The sequence below is a fragment of the Notothenia coriiceps genome, unplaced genomic scaffold, assembly GCF_000735185.1.
Source record: "Notothenia coriiceps isolate Sejong01 unplaced genomic scaffold, NC01 NC01_scaffold00018999, whole genome shotgun sequence".
Taxonomy (NCBI): Eukaryota; Metazoa; Chordata; class Actinopteri; order Perciformes; family Nototheniidae; genus Notothenia; species Notothenia coriiceps.
The window spans coordinates 2,363,585-2,377,414 of record NW_011351700.1 but is presented as its reverse complement, the minus strand read 5'-3'; the positions used below and the strand labels follow the sequence as shown (position 1 = coordinate 2,377,414).

At 40.4% G+C, this 13,830-nt stretch overlaps 2 protein-coding genes across 2 annotated transcripts in view; one reads left to right on the top strand and one right to left on the bottom strand.

The window, feature by feature from the left end:
• Positions 1 to 13,830, top strand: part of rtn4rl1a (reticulon 4 receptor-like 1a) — a 202,686-nt gene that overhangs the window by 111,287 nt on the left and 77,569 nt on the right. The window lies entirely within an intron of this gene.
• ovca2 (OVCA2 serine hydrolase domain containing) lies at positions 7,302 to 9,043 on the bottom strand. The gene is made up of 2 exons (XM_010778152.1): positions 8,646 to 9,043; positions 7,302 to 8,066 (listed from the first exon to the last, which is right to left on the bottom strand). The coding sequence occupies exons 1-2, from the start codon at positions 8,797 to 8,799 to the stop codon at positions 7,546 to 7,548; spliced, it is 675 nt and encodes a 224-aa protein (XP_010776454.1). The 5' UTR covers positions 8,800 to 9,043; the 3' UTR covers positions 7,302 to 7,545.

Below are 13,830 nucleotides of genomic sequence, written 5' to 3'. Positions count from 1 at the left end.
CCCCTTCTCCCCTCCCTCCCCTTCATTCGCTTCCGGTCGGCGTTTCCTTTAACTTTTTTCAGTCTCAGTTCTATGACGTCGTCAGGCAGTGAAGTCAGCCCTGCGTCACTCTTGCGCACTTTGCAGATGATGCGCAGTCACCTACTATAACCCATTTAAAGTCATAGCAGGCACGCACGCACGCGCACACTGCAGTGTGATCCTCTGGCGTGCGTGGGTGTGAATGCGCAATGTGAGAGGCTCGTGCGCGGACAACATGAGGGAGGAGTGGGTGGAGCGAGTCAATGAAAGCCCTTGTTCATTCACAACTCGTTGTTGTTGCTACTGTTGCACTGACTTTGATCAGGCAATGTTAAGAAAGAGACCTGAGATACTGTAGTACAATAAATGATCTAGACTCTAGATTATAGAGAATATATAGTTGAACACCTGTTATGATACAATATTGTGTATTCATCCAGAGCAGCCTTTTTATAAACCTTGTTCATCGCTTAATATCATAAAACAGCCTGATGCTGGGTCTTAAGAAATTATAGTTTTTTCTTTTCTTATTATGAGCCTTTTTTATTAATAAAATACAAAGAAAAGAGTGAAAATCCAACAGGCTCCAGGCACAAGTTCACAGCTCACTTTTTCTCATTACTTGCTTATTTCACTGGACGCTCGCCGAGCAGTTTCTCCCGGTGCCATAGAAACCGAGCCAGACCAAGCCACTGCCCACGCACTCTGATAAGCCAGGCGGCAGAATTGGAATAGCGCCGATTGGATGGCTCAGACGTGACGTCATATACTCGTGCCCCTCTTGCAGAGCAGTGAGAGCGTGACGGCGCTCGTCACCTGACAAACATCTATTCTATAATGAGAGACTGCAGAGCCTGTTCCATTAAGAAACCAAGGCTAAACTTTGTAGTGAGAGAAAAACTTTTAGAGTTGTATTACATAGATGTAATATATGGTTATGGCTACTTGTATTTGAAAGAGATTCGAATCGTTCTCCGCTTCAGCACGGCGGACAGCGCCGAGCCACAGAGCCGCTGTGTCGCTGTCCCAGTGCTGCGGTGCTGAAACACAGATGAGAGGGAACATGTTGCAGAAACACCCGTATTAACAAGAGACATCGAGCTTATTCAAGGATATAACTCTGGTTTAACAATACATGTGGTTGTCGAGATGACATTTAGCTTTGTTTATGAAATGTCCTTTGAATGGTTATAGTGTTCTGGTGGTAGACATACATGATTTGCTGTTGTAAGTTAATGTCCTAGTTCTTTCAGAGTTAGCGGTTAAACTGTTTAACATGATATAGCTTTGAAACGCCCCCTGCACTTGACCAGTGATTTGAAATGAGTAATCAGCATATAAAATCAGCTATTTTCAAGTTAAAGGGGGCAATTATACAAAAAAAAAGTTCCTCTTCTTGCATAACTCAAAGTTAGTTCTCTCTCTCCCTCTCCCTTTTTTCCCCATTGACACACACTTGCATACATCAACACTAAATAGGTCAGGGCAGACAGGAAAACAGTAGGCGGATGATGCCTAATGCATTAGCTTTTTTAAATGCATGTGTCTAAATTATATTAGTTTAAAAATTAGCTAAAACATTTTATTTTATTTGTTGACATTTTATAAATGTTAACACATTACATGCTTAACATTTGCTTGACAGGCCGTTCAGTGAGAGTAAGAGGATTCATTGATTGTTTGAAACATTATTTCTGATTGCCTGCATTCAGTTCCAGTCATCTTTAAAAAAACATAACCATGGTTAAATACATTGTTTTTAGACTTAGTCTTACATAACTACAGCCATGTTTTTTCCCCTCACATTATTCTTTGGTACGAGACCAGGATTGAGACTTTAAGTTACATAAGATATTTGATATAAAAAAAAAATATATATATAAAATAAATTCTTATTTTACATTCTGTCCCAGTTCAGAGCATAGCAGTTAAAGTCAATTTAGGAAAGTCTTCACCTCACGTTTTAGTAAGCAACAGGTTTTGTTGTAAAGTGACTGCACATGCAGAAATGGACCAAAAACAAATACATTTTATTTAAAAAAGTAATTAAATGATTCATCATCTTCCTCAGTGCAGTCTGCCTGTGATTACTATGTAGGTCACTGGGATACCCCTGGCCACTGAGGGCTGTATTGATCAGCTTTCACCTCTTGGGAATTGTGTGAGGTGTTATTCAAGACTGTTTTACCAATATCCTCTCCTGTTTTTGCTGATGCAGGTTTCGTGAAGTGTTTTCTCACCTTCTCCCGTCCTCCTGACTTGGCCAGAGCATCAGCACCTTGGCTTTAGACTGCTTACTGCTTATACAGCGTCGCAGTACAGTAACAGTCTACAGTCATGGCTACTGAAGCCTGGCAATGAATGCACCAAACACCAAGCTCAAGACAACATGAACATGCAGCCATGCCGTAGTGACGTCAACCTAAAGGGAATGAAATCACCATGGAAAACTGTTCAGTACACTTTGTGTGTTAGAGGTTCTTTCCCTCTCTCCCCTGCTGAGGAAGGAAACCTGTGTGGGCTTGCATTGGGGGAGTCCTACACCATGTAAGTGCGTAATGTTCACACTCAAACCAATGAGACCTTGCAGTTTCCAGTTACCATGCCAACACCAGCTCCTCCTCCAACCTGCTGTCTCCATGGCGACCGTGGCTTTAGATTGTTACTCTAGCAACAGCACCATGGTAACAGTCTACAGCCATGGTCGTTAGGGGCAGGTGACACCCGGGAGGAAAAAGGAAATAAAATAAGTTAAGTAACAGTTAAAAATGATGTTTGCATTTGTTTTTAATGTTTGAATTCACCTCTCATTTAGAAAGGTCAGAGATCACTCAGCCATTCATGTACAGTTGTCAAACTGACTTTTCTGCACAATTCCTATGATAGAAAAAACAAACAAGGATAAACATGATGGACGCACTTTGATAGAAAGTTTACCAAATAAGCACGCAATGACACATATGCTTTTCACTCTTACTTTATTATGTATACATGTGTTGGAAGTGTTTCTTTATGGTTTACACATTGAGAACAGTAATTAATGCAAAGAGCACACACTGAAACCTCCAAACTATGTAACCTGCATACAGAGATAAACCACACATTAGGCTTCAATCAGATGCAGATACACACCTTCACCATGTTCACAACAAACACTCACACACAAAGAATGCACTAGTCCTTGGCCCACTCACTTTCAAGCACTACTCTATGATATCCAGAGCTAGTCTGCCCTCTGCAGGTCAAGATGTGTCTCTGCCAACTGTCACAGAAAATAGCTACTCAACTTTATTCTAGCTGAAACATTTTAGAGCAACACCTGTGCCTGATTAAATACAAATAAAATACAATAACAAATTAAACATTTTCTCAGTGTTTTGTGAATATTTGCTGCCTTTCAATAATGAGTTGTGTTCAGTCATTGATGCAACAGATGGTGGTGTTATTTAAGGTCTGAACAACACGTTTAAATTTGAGCTTTCTAAACTTTCAGATGTCCTATACATTTGAGATGAAGTAAAACTAAAGGTTCATGTTGTCAGCTTATTATGGTGACGCAGGAAGACAATTAGCACATAGAGAATGGTTCCAAAAAAAGTTTTTCATGACATAAGAACATGCCAATTCACACCTTTAGAGTGATACAATCGAATGAGGCATGTCAAGTTATCACTACGGGTCACAAAGCATATTACCTACAAATTAAAGAAATTCATGCACAAAATACTTTTAATCCACTCTGCCATCACTTATCTGTGATATTTAGAAGTGGTAAGATATTGCTGTGTGCTGAGGGACTAAAGACAAGGAAAGAAAAGATAAACAAAGATGTTGGTCGTCTGCTTCCCTGCACCGTAAAAGCTCATGTGCTGACAGATTAACAACAGCACATAAACTCTTACTGTTCAGGGCTGAGAAGTCAAGTTATCTGACGCAAACACACACGCAATCTCTGATGGTCATTACTTAAGTAGGAATTCTGATTCGATGGTATTCTTGTTTAACTTTTTTAGGTCTGCATCGTGATCCTCTGGTAATATTGTGCTACACAAACAGAGCAAAGGCTCTTGATAGCAAATTTAAAACATCCCTTTTCCGCCTTCAAATTCTTGATCGTTTTCTGAAACCAAACATGATTGTGCAACAGCATTCACATATTCTGGGGGATATGAGAGCCAAGACATGCCTCTTTCTCTCTCTCCCTCTAATCTAGACTCTACCACAGCCCTCCTCCATGGTCACAGTGACTAATATTTACCCCAGTAGTGTCCGTTAGGCAACTTTAAGTACAGCCGAACCACAGCTGTCCTCGCCAGGGCCCGGCAGCCACAGCCTCTAAAAAAAGTCCTAAAAGCACACAAGCAGAAAAAAGACTACGGATGACATCATATATCAAACGGTCGCTGCCCTAACTTCAGACAGCCTGAGCTGTGTCCTCAGGTCACCTCTTCACCTCCTCAGGCAACCTGGACACCGCTCCTGAGCAAAGTTATGTATTGTATAAAAACTTTGACCGGACACACCCACATTGAGCTGGTTCAGATCACATGCAGGATGTTGCAGGATATCAAAAAGATGACTTTTAAGGACATTTTTCCAGGTGGAAGGACCTTCCAATAAGTTGTCTGTCTTAAATCAGTAGGAAAGACAGAAAGAGATAACGTTACATTTGATGACTGGACGGAGACCACAACCAGACAAGTTTTGGCACAAACTAAAGTACTTTTTTGTCCACATGAACACAAAAAAAAACACCAAGTAGAGCGAAACAAGATGTGTGTCAGTATACAAGTATGAAATAACAAATCACACCCATATGGAGATACACAGCCACGCATGAACACACACTCACACCCCCTCTACCCACTGTCTGGGCAAAGATATCACATTAACACTGCAGCATAGATTTATTCACTGTGTAGTTTCATGTCATTAGCTACCATCAGCTGACTTTCATGCCTTTGTGCATTCTTTAAATAGCGATTAGACTGACACCGCTAAATATACTCCCCTTGTTCCCTCTTTAATATGTCAACACACGTCAAACACGCTGCATATCTTACCAGCTTTCACATTCATTGTTCTATGCAGGAGCCCATGCACTAGTCGCAGACAAACACACCATCCCACACACACAGGAAAAAGAGAGGCCTGCCTTAACCCATGTGATACTGAACACAAGCCATACCTCTGGAAAACCTCCAACATGATGTTACATCACATCCATCTGCAACAGCATAACAATTTAACTCCACAGGAACACACACATGCAGACATGCGTTGATTCAATTTGTACAGGTGTGAAATAGCGGGTTAAAATTCAAAATGACACAACAGTCACTCTGTCTTCATCAGGTCCATGGTATCAGAAGATGGTAGATTACCGAACGACATACACAAAAAACGAGGTGAAAATGCAGGTAAATCCAAAAATGGTAGGCCAGCAGGTGATCTCAAATCCACTGATGAATGTCAGAGATTATTCCAGTGGGAGCTGTCAGTAGTGGAAGCGATAGTCACAAGTTGGTCAACTTTGTCTGGACGAGTCTGGGCCGTGGGATGACCAGGCTCTTCGGAGTTTGAGTGCAAGTCTTATATAGACACACTCAACTCGTGGCCCCTCCCCTCCTTCCGTCTCCCATAACAACAAATGCTCCATAATCAAAATAAAGCCCATCTGTGCTCTGACACACCCCCTTTGCCCTCTGCTCCATCCCCTGTACTCCAGGGGGGGAAGAGGGGAAAAAAGTGATCCTTTTAATCGCAGGCGAACACTTTAAAGTACCCTTACTCTCACTTTTTAACCACAACAGCCAGAGGGGGAGAGAGGGAGGCAGAGAGGATAACTCCACCCTCATCTGTCTCCCATTCCATTATTTCCCGGTTGTTGTGCAACAGGGGGATGGATTCCTGAGAAGGGAGTCACGGCTCTGTTGTAAAACTTACTGGCAAGAGTGACCCTCTGTGTTTTTCTTTCACTGTTTCCCTCGTTCGCTCACTCTCTCCATTCGTCTCTACTCGTTATCAAAACCATGTGTTTGAGTGTTTCTGCTGTGAGGTCTTGGAGGGACACAAGGGCCACAGGGGAGCGCAGGAGACAATGAGTGAGAGTTGTGACGGTGAAACGAGACCACATAGCTATGATGTAAGCATGTGTGAGTGTACGGGAGGTGTTTGAACAGGTACCATTATACATATCAAGACAGAAAGTAAGAAGTTGATCCTCACTATAAGTTGTTAAGAGTGGAATGTGATCTCAGCAAGGCAAATAACAAACCACCGTTTTGTAATTTTTTTGTCTAGACAAATATGTGTTGCCATTTCATAATAGCAGACATGAAATAAGGTATTTCACTTAAAGCTGATGACATACAAGATGTGAAAAGGAGGCGGATGTTGAGGAGAGTTCGAATTGAGGTATGCCAATGGGAGATGAAAGGGACAGAGGGATAGAAAGAGGTAGGAAGGAGAGCGCACACATCTGGAAACAATCGGATGAGTGCAGTCTGAGGTGCACATGCTTCAGCTATAAAAGAACAGCACGTCCCTGAACTCTGTGCATTTGAGTGAGTGCATAAACCTGTAACTCCCAGATGAGGGAACACCTTCATGCATCCCTGTAAGCAAAACAGCTAAACCAATCATTGAGATGCTTCACCACAGCTGATAGATATGTAATGCTCATATGTAACTTCAACATGGGGGGAAAATGACTCGGTAACCACATTGATATGTTTAAGAATCCAACATTTTCATTTGGTTAAATTGTCCAAGGAATGTTACAGTACTGCACAAGTAGAGCAGCGTGCAAGGATCTGTTATGCAACACGTTACTTGATTCAAGGTTTCCACTGTGGCTCTGCCTCTGATATAAAATTCCTGTCATAACTTTTCTCAATCATGAGAACATACATATTTCAGCCCTCTTCTGGTGTGGTGTTGTTTTTCTAAAAGGGGAGAATGTGTGGAGAATATGGAATATGCAGAATGGCAAAAACTAATGGAAAATACATTTGTGTATATTCCTGTAAAGTGAGTCATTTTATCAATACGCTGATACATCTAGTTCCCAAAACACATTACTGAACTTGCCGGATTGGTCCCATATGGCACTACTGGAACAAAGTCACTATAAATGCTCTTAGTTACACTTTTGTTTTCCGCCATCACAAATTGACGTCATGCATTAGTAACAACTCAAGCAATAAAGTCTCAATAAATGAGTCTTTAAATTAATTACACCACCCACAAAGGAGACAGAGACCAGAATACAATAAATAAACAATTGTCACTTAATTTATTTGTCTGTTACAAGACATTTTACCTGACAAAGACAGCAGAAATGATTAGATCAGAAGTACTTCCAAAGTATCGTGGTCATGAGTTTGAACTTGGCATTAAGGCCCAGCGCGCATCTGGAATCAATTATCACAAGACTTTTCTGATCATTAAATAATCAACATTCTTGAGTTGAATTCACAGCCATTCATTTATTCAGCACCTGGGTTTCTGTGACGTCGTTGCTCACTGGAATCTCTTGAGAAAGTCCTGGTAGGCTTGTCTGTGGGCGGACGCAGCAGGAACAAAATGACCACCAGGATGAGTGAGGACCTGAGGGTCTTGGAAGGAGGGAAGGAGCTCCCTGCTCATGCAGTCAGGGATGACTCGGTCTTCCAGTCCAAACACATGCAGGGAGGGGATCTGGAGGGGAGGGTTGTAGAATTGTTGGTGTTCCTTACATGCACTTGGGAAACCAGCGACAAGGACGGCAAAGTGGAAGCTGAAATCTGGCTCCAGTTTGTGCTCCTGAAGAGAGCACAACATGGCTACAAAAGCTGCTCCCTGACTGAAGCCCAGGATGCCGTCAAATGGACCCTGGACCTTCACAGCTTCTCTCACAGCCGCCACGCTGTCATCCAGTCCCAGGCTCTCCTCACACTGCTGCTGAGCGCTGAAACTCCGAGCCTGGACGTCAGAAAACCACCAACCCCTAGAGTCCTCGTCCCCTCCGGGTCCAGGACCTGGACCATTTTCCTTCTCTGGAGCTTTTGATAGTAGATAAGAAGAAAGTGGTTATTCTGCTGCGTTCAATTATTATAATTCAAAGAAATTGGACCAAGTGTGGACAGGAATTGTATTTATCCTCTGTAAATGAATCTTGGAATTAGAACTTAAACTCAAACTTGTGCAGCTCATGAAACAAGTTAAATATGTGATGCAAAACTTATGCAAAACTTTACAATGGTTTGCATAAAAGCCAGATGATTTAAGCCAAGGTGGAGGTCGATGCATTAAAGAATTGTCTTGTAATAGATTGTCCTACTTGTTGTATCTAATAATGTATGCATAATGGATGAAACATATAGCAATGTTCTCTGTATAGGCCTATCACTTACTTTATTCATCTGCTTTTTATTTGGCTCTCCCTTTGCATTATTATTATTATTATTATTATTATTATTATTATGCCTCATGTATAACTATGTTCATTAGGGTTCATTGTAGAATACTCTTTAACAGCAAGTGAAAACAGGCTCGTCATGTAAACCTCTGAACTTTAACTCAACTAGCTTCTTCTACCAACACCTACACGGTGTTTTGGTTGGAGGCAGATGATAACTCACCTTCACTGCTGGCTTGCTGCACACTGTGCGGTGCGCTCATGTAAACGAGCTCCACGTGTTTCTTCAGCAGCTTCCGCAGAGCTCCCGTCTTCTCCCGGAACGAGCTGCCGTTCTGCCGGTAACCGTGAATACATAGGACCCGGAGAGGGGCCATGGAGAGGTCTGCTAACTCAGCTAACGCTAGCCCGAGAAGTTAGTTTCAATTACAGGAAGTAGGATATTATGGTTAATATATAAGATTAACACGTTGTTGTCAAATAACCCACAGGTCAGATACAATGCGAAGGGTAATGTTGTTACGACAAAAAAGAGTTACTTCGCTATTTAAAGAAAGAAAGTTGAGCGAATTTGGGAGCCGCTTGACAGCAAGTCGAAAAAAGCTAAATGTACCTCCGGTTGTGCTTTTCAAAGTAAAACTCATTTATCTAGACATCACTACTAATGTAAAACATGTAATCGATATCATAAAGGATAATGTATAAACAATGAAAAAACGTGAAACCTGAATAGAAAAACGTTTAATTTACATTTCTTTATGAAAGAGTACCAACACCAACATTGAAAAACTTAGGCTACTGGAGATGAGACTCGTTTGACCAAAACAAGAATAACGATTAAATGTCACAGTTTAGTATAATATTTTGAGTCAGTTCAAAAGTTATTTTCTGTTAATTTGTAAACGTAGGGCTGTTCTAAAAGTGCCAAATGTATAACAGCCTAAATTATAAAAAGTAAAATAAGGTTAAAAAATGTAAATAATATAAAGTAGGCCTATAGCCTACTCATTCGGTTTTACAGTGGGCTAAATGTATTGACATGTCTGTTAGCATGTCTATGGGCTGTGCAATTTTTCAGTATTTAAACATGTACATATGTCACAATTGTAAGAAAGGCCCTATAATGACATTGTGTTCACACTTGAGTGCAAAGATGCAAATCATTAAGCAGGGTGGACGGAGGATTTACAGGAGATAATTTACCTACACAAGGCCAAGGATGTACAGAGGTCAGAGTTTACCCTAATGACCTGGGTTAATGAGCTCTTTCCTAGTCCCTCCATGTTGGACTACATAGGTGTTTTCCAGATCATAGGGGTATTTATCATTTAGTGTATCTCATGATGATCATAATACATATGCCCAAGCACATATAACATCTAGTTATAAAAAAAGTATTACAGCGATATTTAATCAGTGTCCGAATTTTTGAAAGCCTTTTAACATCAAACGTTTTAATTGTAAATGACTGCTTGGCTGCTCTGCTTTTTTTCAGCGGCAGCTCTGATTAACAGCCTGCTAAACATATGGCTCATGCTGATGATGCTGCTGCTACCATCAACAGCAGCGACATACTGCAATGTTGTGATGACTTCTTGACACTATAGGCCTCATTATATGTTCTCACAGGAAAACAATTATAATAGTGTGTGTCCATAATATGCCATTCAGATCCCATTTTATATATATGAAGAAAAAAAAGCTTGTCAAGTAGTGCTGCAGAGTTTAACTTCTCAGAGTTGAAAGTTAAATCAATGAGAGAAGAAAGTCTGTTTTCCTCGGGCATTTCAGTACTGGTGAGATTTTTTTCTGTGCTGGATATTCTACTTTAGTTTACTTCTCAAAGGATTGATTTACAAAAAGATGACTGAAAGAAGTTAATAATAAATTAAATAAATGGTGTACCTATTGCAAGGTAGAGCTTAGCACATTTTTGCAGAGAAATGCACATTTTTGGATTAGTTGAAAACATTGTTAGGCTTATTGAACATCCCTTTCATGGCCTTGAGCGACTTTCAGACTAAATACTGGAGAAAAATGTATGAATATAACCAAGGACTTATAATAACACCAAGGGTTCACAGTATGAATAAATCTTATATCGGCTATATATAAATAAATCCACCTCCTCACATTGATAGCGGAAGAACTGATCTACTTAATGAAATAGGGAGCACTCTCATTTCTTGTGCAGCAGAATAAAGTCAACCGTTGGGAGACAAAGATGAGAATGCTTGTGCTACAAATTCTCAGAAGAAACAGGTGTTACAATCTGCTATTGAAAAGAAAGTGACATTTTTCACTACTTAAATCTTTCATCTCTCTGCACAACACAAAAAAGTCCGAAATGGAACTTTATTTTCAACACAGTAAAAAGTGAAATGCTAATTCTAGGCCACGGAAACAGTTATCAGACTCTCTTTCAACCCTAGTGGGGGCGCAGTTCTCCCAAAGGACTCAGTCGAAAATACAGACATTATCTTTGATTCAGATTCCCTTTTGACAAACGTATGAAGGCAATATTCCAAACACCGTATTCTCTCTTCAGAGTTGGCATTTAGCTATAGCCCTCCTAAGGGTTTGGGGATGGTCCAAATCAGTGACAGCCATAAAAGAAAAATAAAGTATGGGGAGAAAATGTTTCCCTTATGGATGCATCATACTGTGGCCAACCTTTTCCTAAAATCCCTTTTGCATCCGACAAACAAACAATGTTTGTTTGGATGCAGTGTCGGTGTGTCATTTCTGTCGACTCACATTTATCATATTTGGCTTTTCACTGACAAATCTAAAAATAATATTGACGCCGGGGCACACCTACACAGATGTTTACTGAGATATTTTGTGAATATTTGTGTGTCATGAGAGAGCTGCAGGCTCATGATAATAGAGCAGGGAGGACGCTGTTTTGTGGGCAAAGCCTCAAAGCATTATCATTTTCTAATTCAGGGAGACTGAGATGGACTACGTGCAATTGTTTTCTTTGATGATGTTTTTGAAGTGATCTCACATGCAGGTCCTGTCAATTAGCTTTAGGTCTTTTGTTGCTGTGAGAGCACATGTGTTGCCTTGCCATGACGCACATGCTAATCAGGGAAAGAGAAAGGCAAGGAAACAACCACCAAGGGACACAACTGTTGATGTTCTCCAACACTGGTGAGGAGGCAGAAAGCGAGGGACAGAGAGAATTATGGTGAAGACAAACTGAGCCCTCTCTTTAATTCCTTCCAGAGTCTGCTGCTGTGACATATTACTCCCTGGCTGTCCCAGCTCCACACAAAAGACAATTCCTGTTTTTCAAAACTCAGCATCCTCAAAACATAACAATATAATTACTTGCAGCATCACATCCTAATATATAACAAGTAATTGAACAAATCTAAACATAAGAAGTTAATCACTATCATATTTAGTTAATTATTTGAATTGCAGCATAATATAATATACAATCCTTATTTATAACGTTAATGACATCACTTAATCTGCATAATTAGTCTATAAATATAACATGAAGCCATAATGAGTATCAAGAATCACATAACTTTAACTTTAACAACTTAAACAACAAGTACATTTATGACATGAGTTGTTATACAATTTTTTTTACAAATGTCTCATGTTTTGTTTGTTCTATTTATATTTGTAATGAATATTTTTTAATACGTTCAGATTTTTTTCTTATTTTTTATTGATAGTCAAACTGTGTTAACTTAACAATTAAATAAATGTGTTGCCTGTCGTATCTGTGATTTATATGTTTTCAATTCAAACAGTTGTATTAATCGAATGGATAAAAAACAGAAGAGGCTTAAGGAAGATGCATTATAACATAGTATATACATTATGTAGTAAGTCATTAAATATGAACATAATACTTGTTTTAGAATTAAACAACCAAAATGTGAAAAATAACTTAATATTGAAACAAAACCATACAGGTGGCATCATGTGAAATATTGAGAGGAGTGTCACGTATTTATGATTTGCGTCAGTATTTTTAGAATGGCTATGGGTAAATGTAAATCTGTCTGGAAAAGTGACTGAGAAAAGTTACCATTTATGGCTCTGGAGGTCTCTCATGATGTCTCACTGCAGACCACAGGGGGGCAGTGGCGCTCTGTAAATTCCGGTTGTTCTTTTGTACCAGAACGTTACCCTCCCTGACTGAACACCACCAGCAGGCTGAACCTACCTGTGTGTGAGTACACGAGAAAACACATCCACTGAAAGTAACTGCAGAGAATACTGATCAAGAATGGAGTCATGTAATGTAATTAGGATATTCAGAAAACCCTCAAAGTGAAACCATTCAAATTAAAACTACAGATGGAGAATTACCGTGTCTGTTACAAGATAATCCCATATTTACTCTCATTGTAAAGACAGCTGCTGGGGAACAGCACTGCAGATGATCATGGAGGACACACAGGTTAAGCTTCACAGCCAGAGCCAAGAACCAAAATAGGGGGGGAGAGGTCAGGATGGCCTGCAGGTTGTGTCCTCCAGTGGCAGATCTGTGCTGCTGTCCTCTGCAGCAGCGATATTATATACCCTGTCATTCTGCCATGAGATCTGTGAAGTCTGTGTGCACATAAAGAGGACAGAGAAGAGTATGACGAATGTCCTGTCTGCTCAGGATCCTCACCGGAGCCGGCGGCATGTAGGCCATACAAAGTGCGAATGCCCTCGAACAAAAGCAGATACATGGAGGGGGGAAAAAAGCATATTTGTGCGTGTTTGAAGTGTTTATTTAAGTGTTGCACTGTATTCAGGGAGACACCTCTATGATTCTTATCAAGACAAGCGTACTGCAAAAACATTGTGATAAAAGCCTTTTTTGTTGTTGTGTTGTTGACAGCTGACAGAAGTTATTCGCTGGGACAAAGGTGACAGGTGAGGCGGCGGAAGTTTGAGACATGTCAGATATTGTATCTGAAAATGTCTCCGTTAGACTTAACAACATTTTAGTCGTGCTTTTCCATCAGGATTATCAGTGTGAGATATTTGCTTCAAAATTACATTACATTACATTGCATTTAGCTGACGCTTTTATCCAACTGCGACTTACAATAAGTGCATTCGACCAGGAAGATACAACTTGAAGAAAACAGAATCATATAAGTACATCAGGTTTCATAGAGCCAAACATTTCAAGTGCTACTCAACTGGCTTTAGATAAGCCAGCCCTTTATTAGTATATAAGTGCTTTGTTAGTATTTCTATCGCTCGAAGTGGAGTCGAAAGAGATGAGTTTTCAGTCTGCGCCGGAAGATGTGTAAGCTATCTGCTGTCCTGATTTCAATGGGGTGCTCATTCCACCATTTTGGAGCCAGGATAGCAAACCCACGTTTTTTTGCTGATGGGAACTTGGGTCCCCCTCGCAGTGCGGGTGCAGCGAGCTGTTTGGC

Excerpts from the sequence above, each read along its gene's own strand:
- ovca2 (XM_010778152.1), bottom strand. The coding sequence starts at position 8,799 with ATGGCCCCTCTCCGGGTCCTATGTATTCACGGTTACCGGCAGAACGGC. Across the intron at positions 8,067-8,645 it reads GCAGCAAGCCAGCAGTGAAG|CTCCAGAGAAGGAAAATGGT; the intron begins GTGAGTTATCAT and ends TACTATCAAAAG.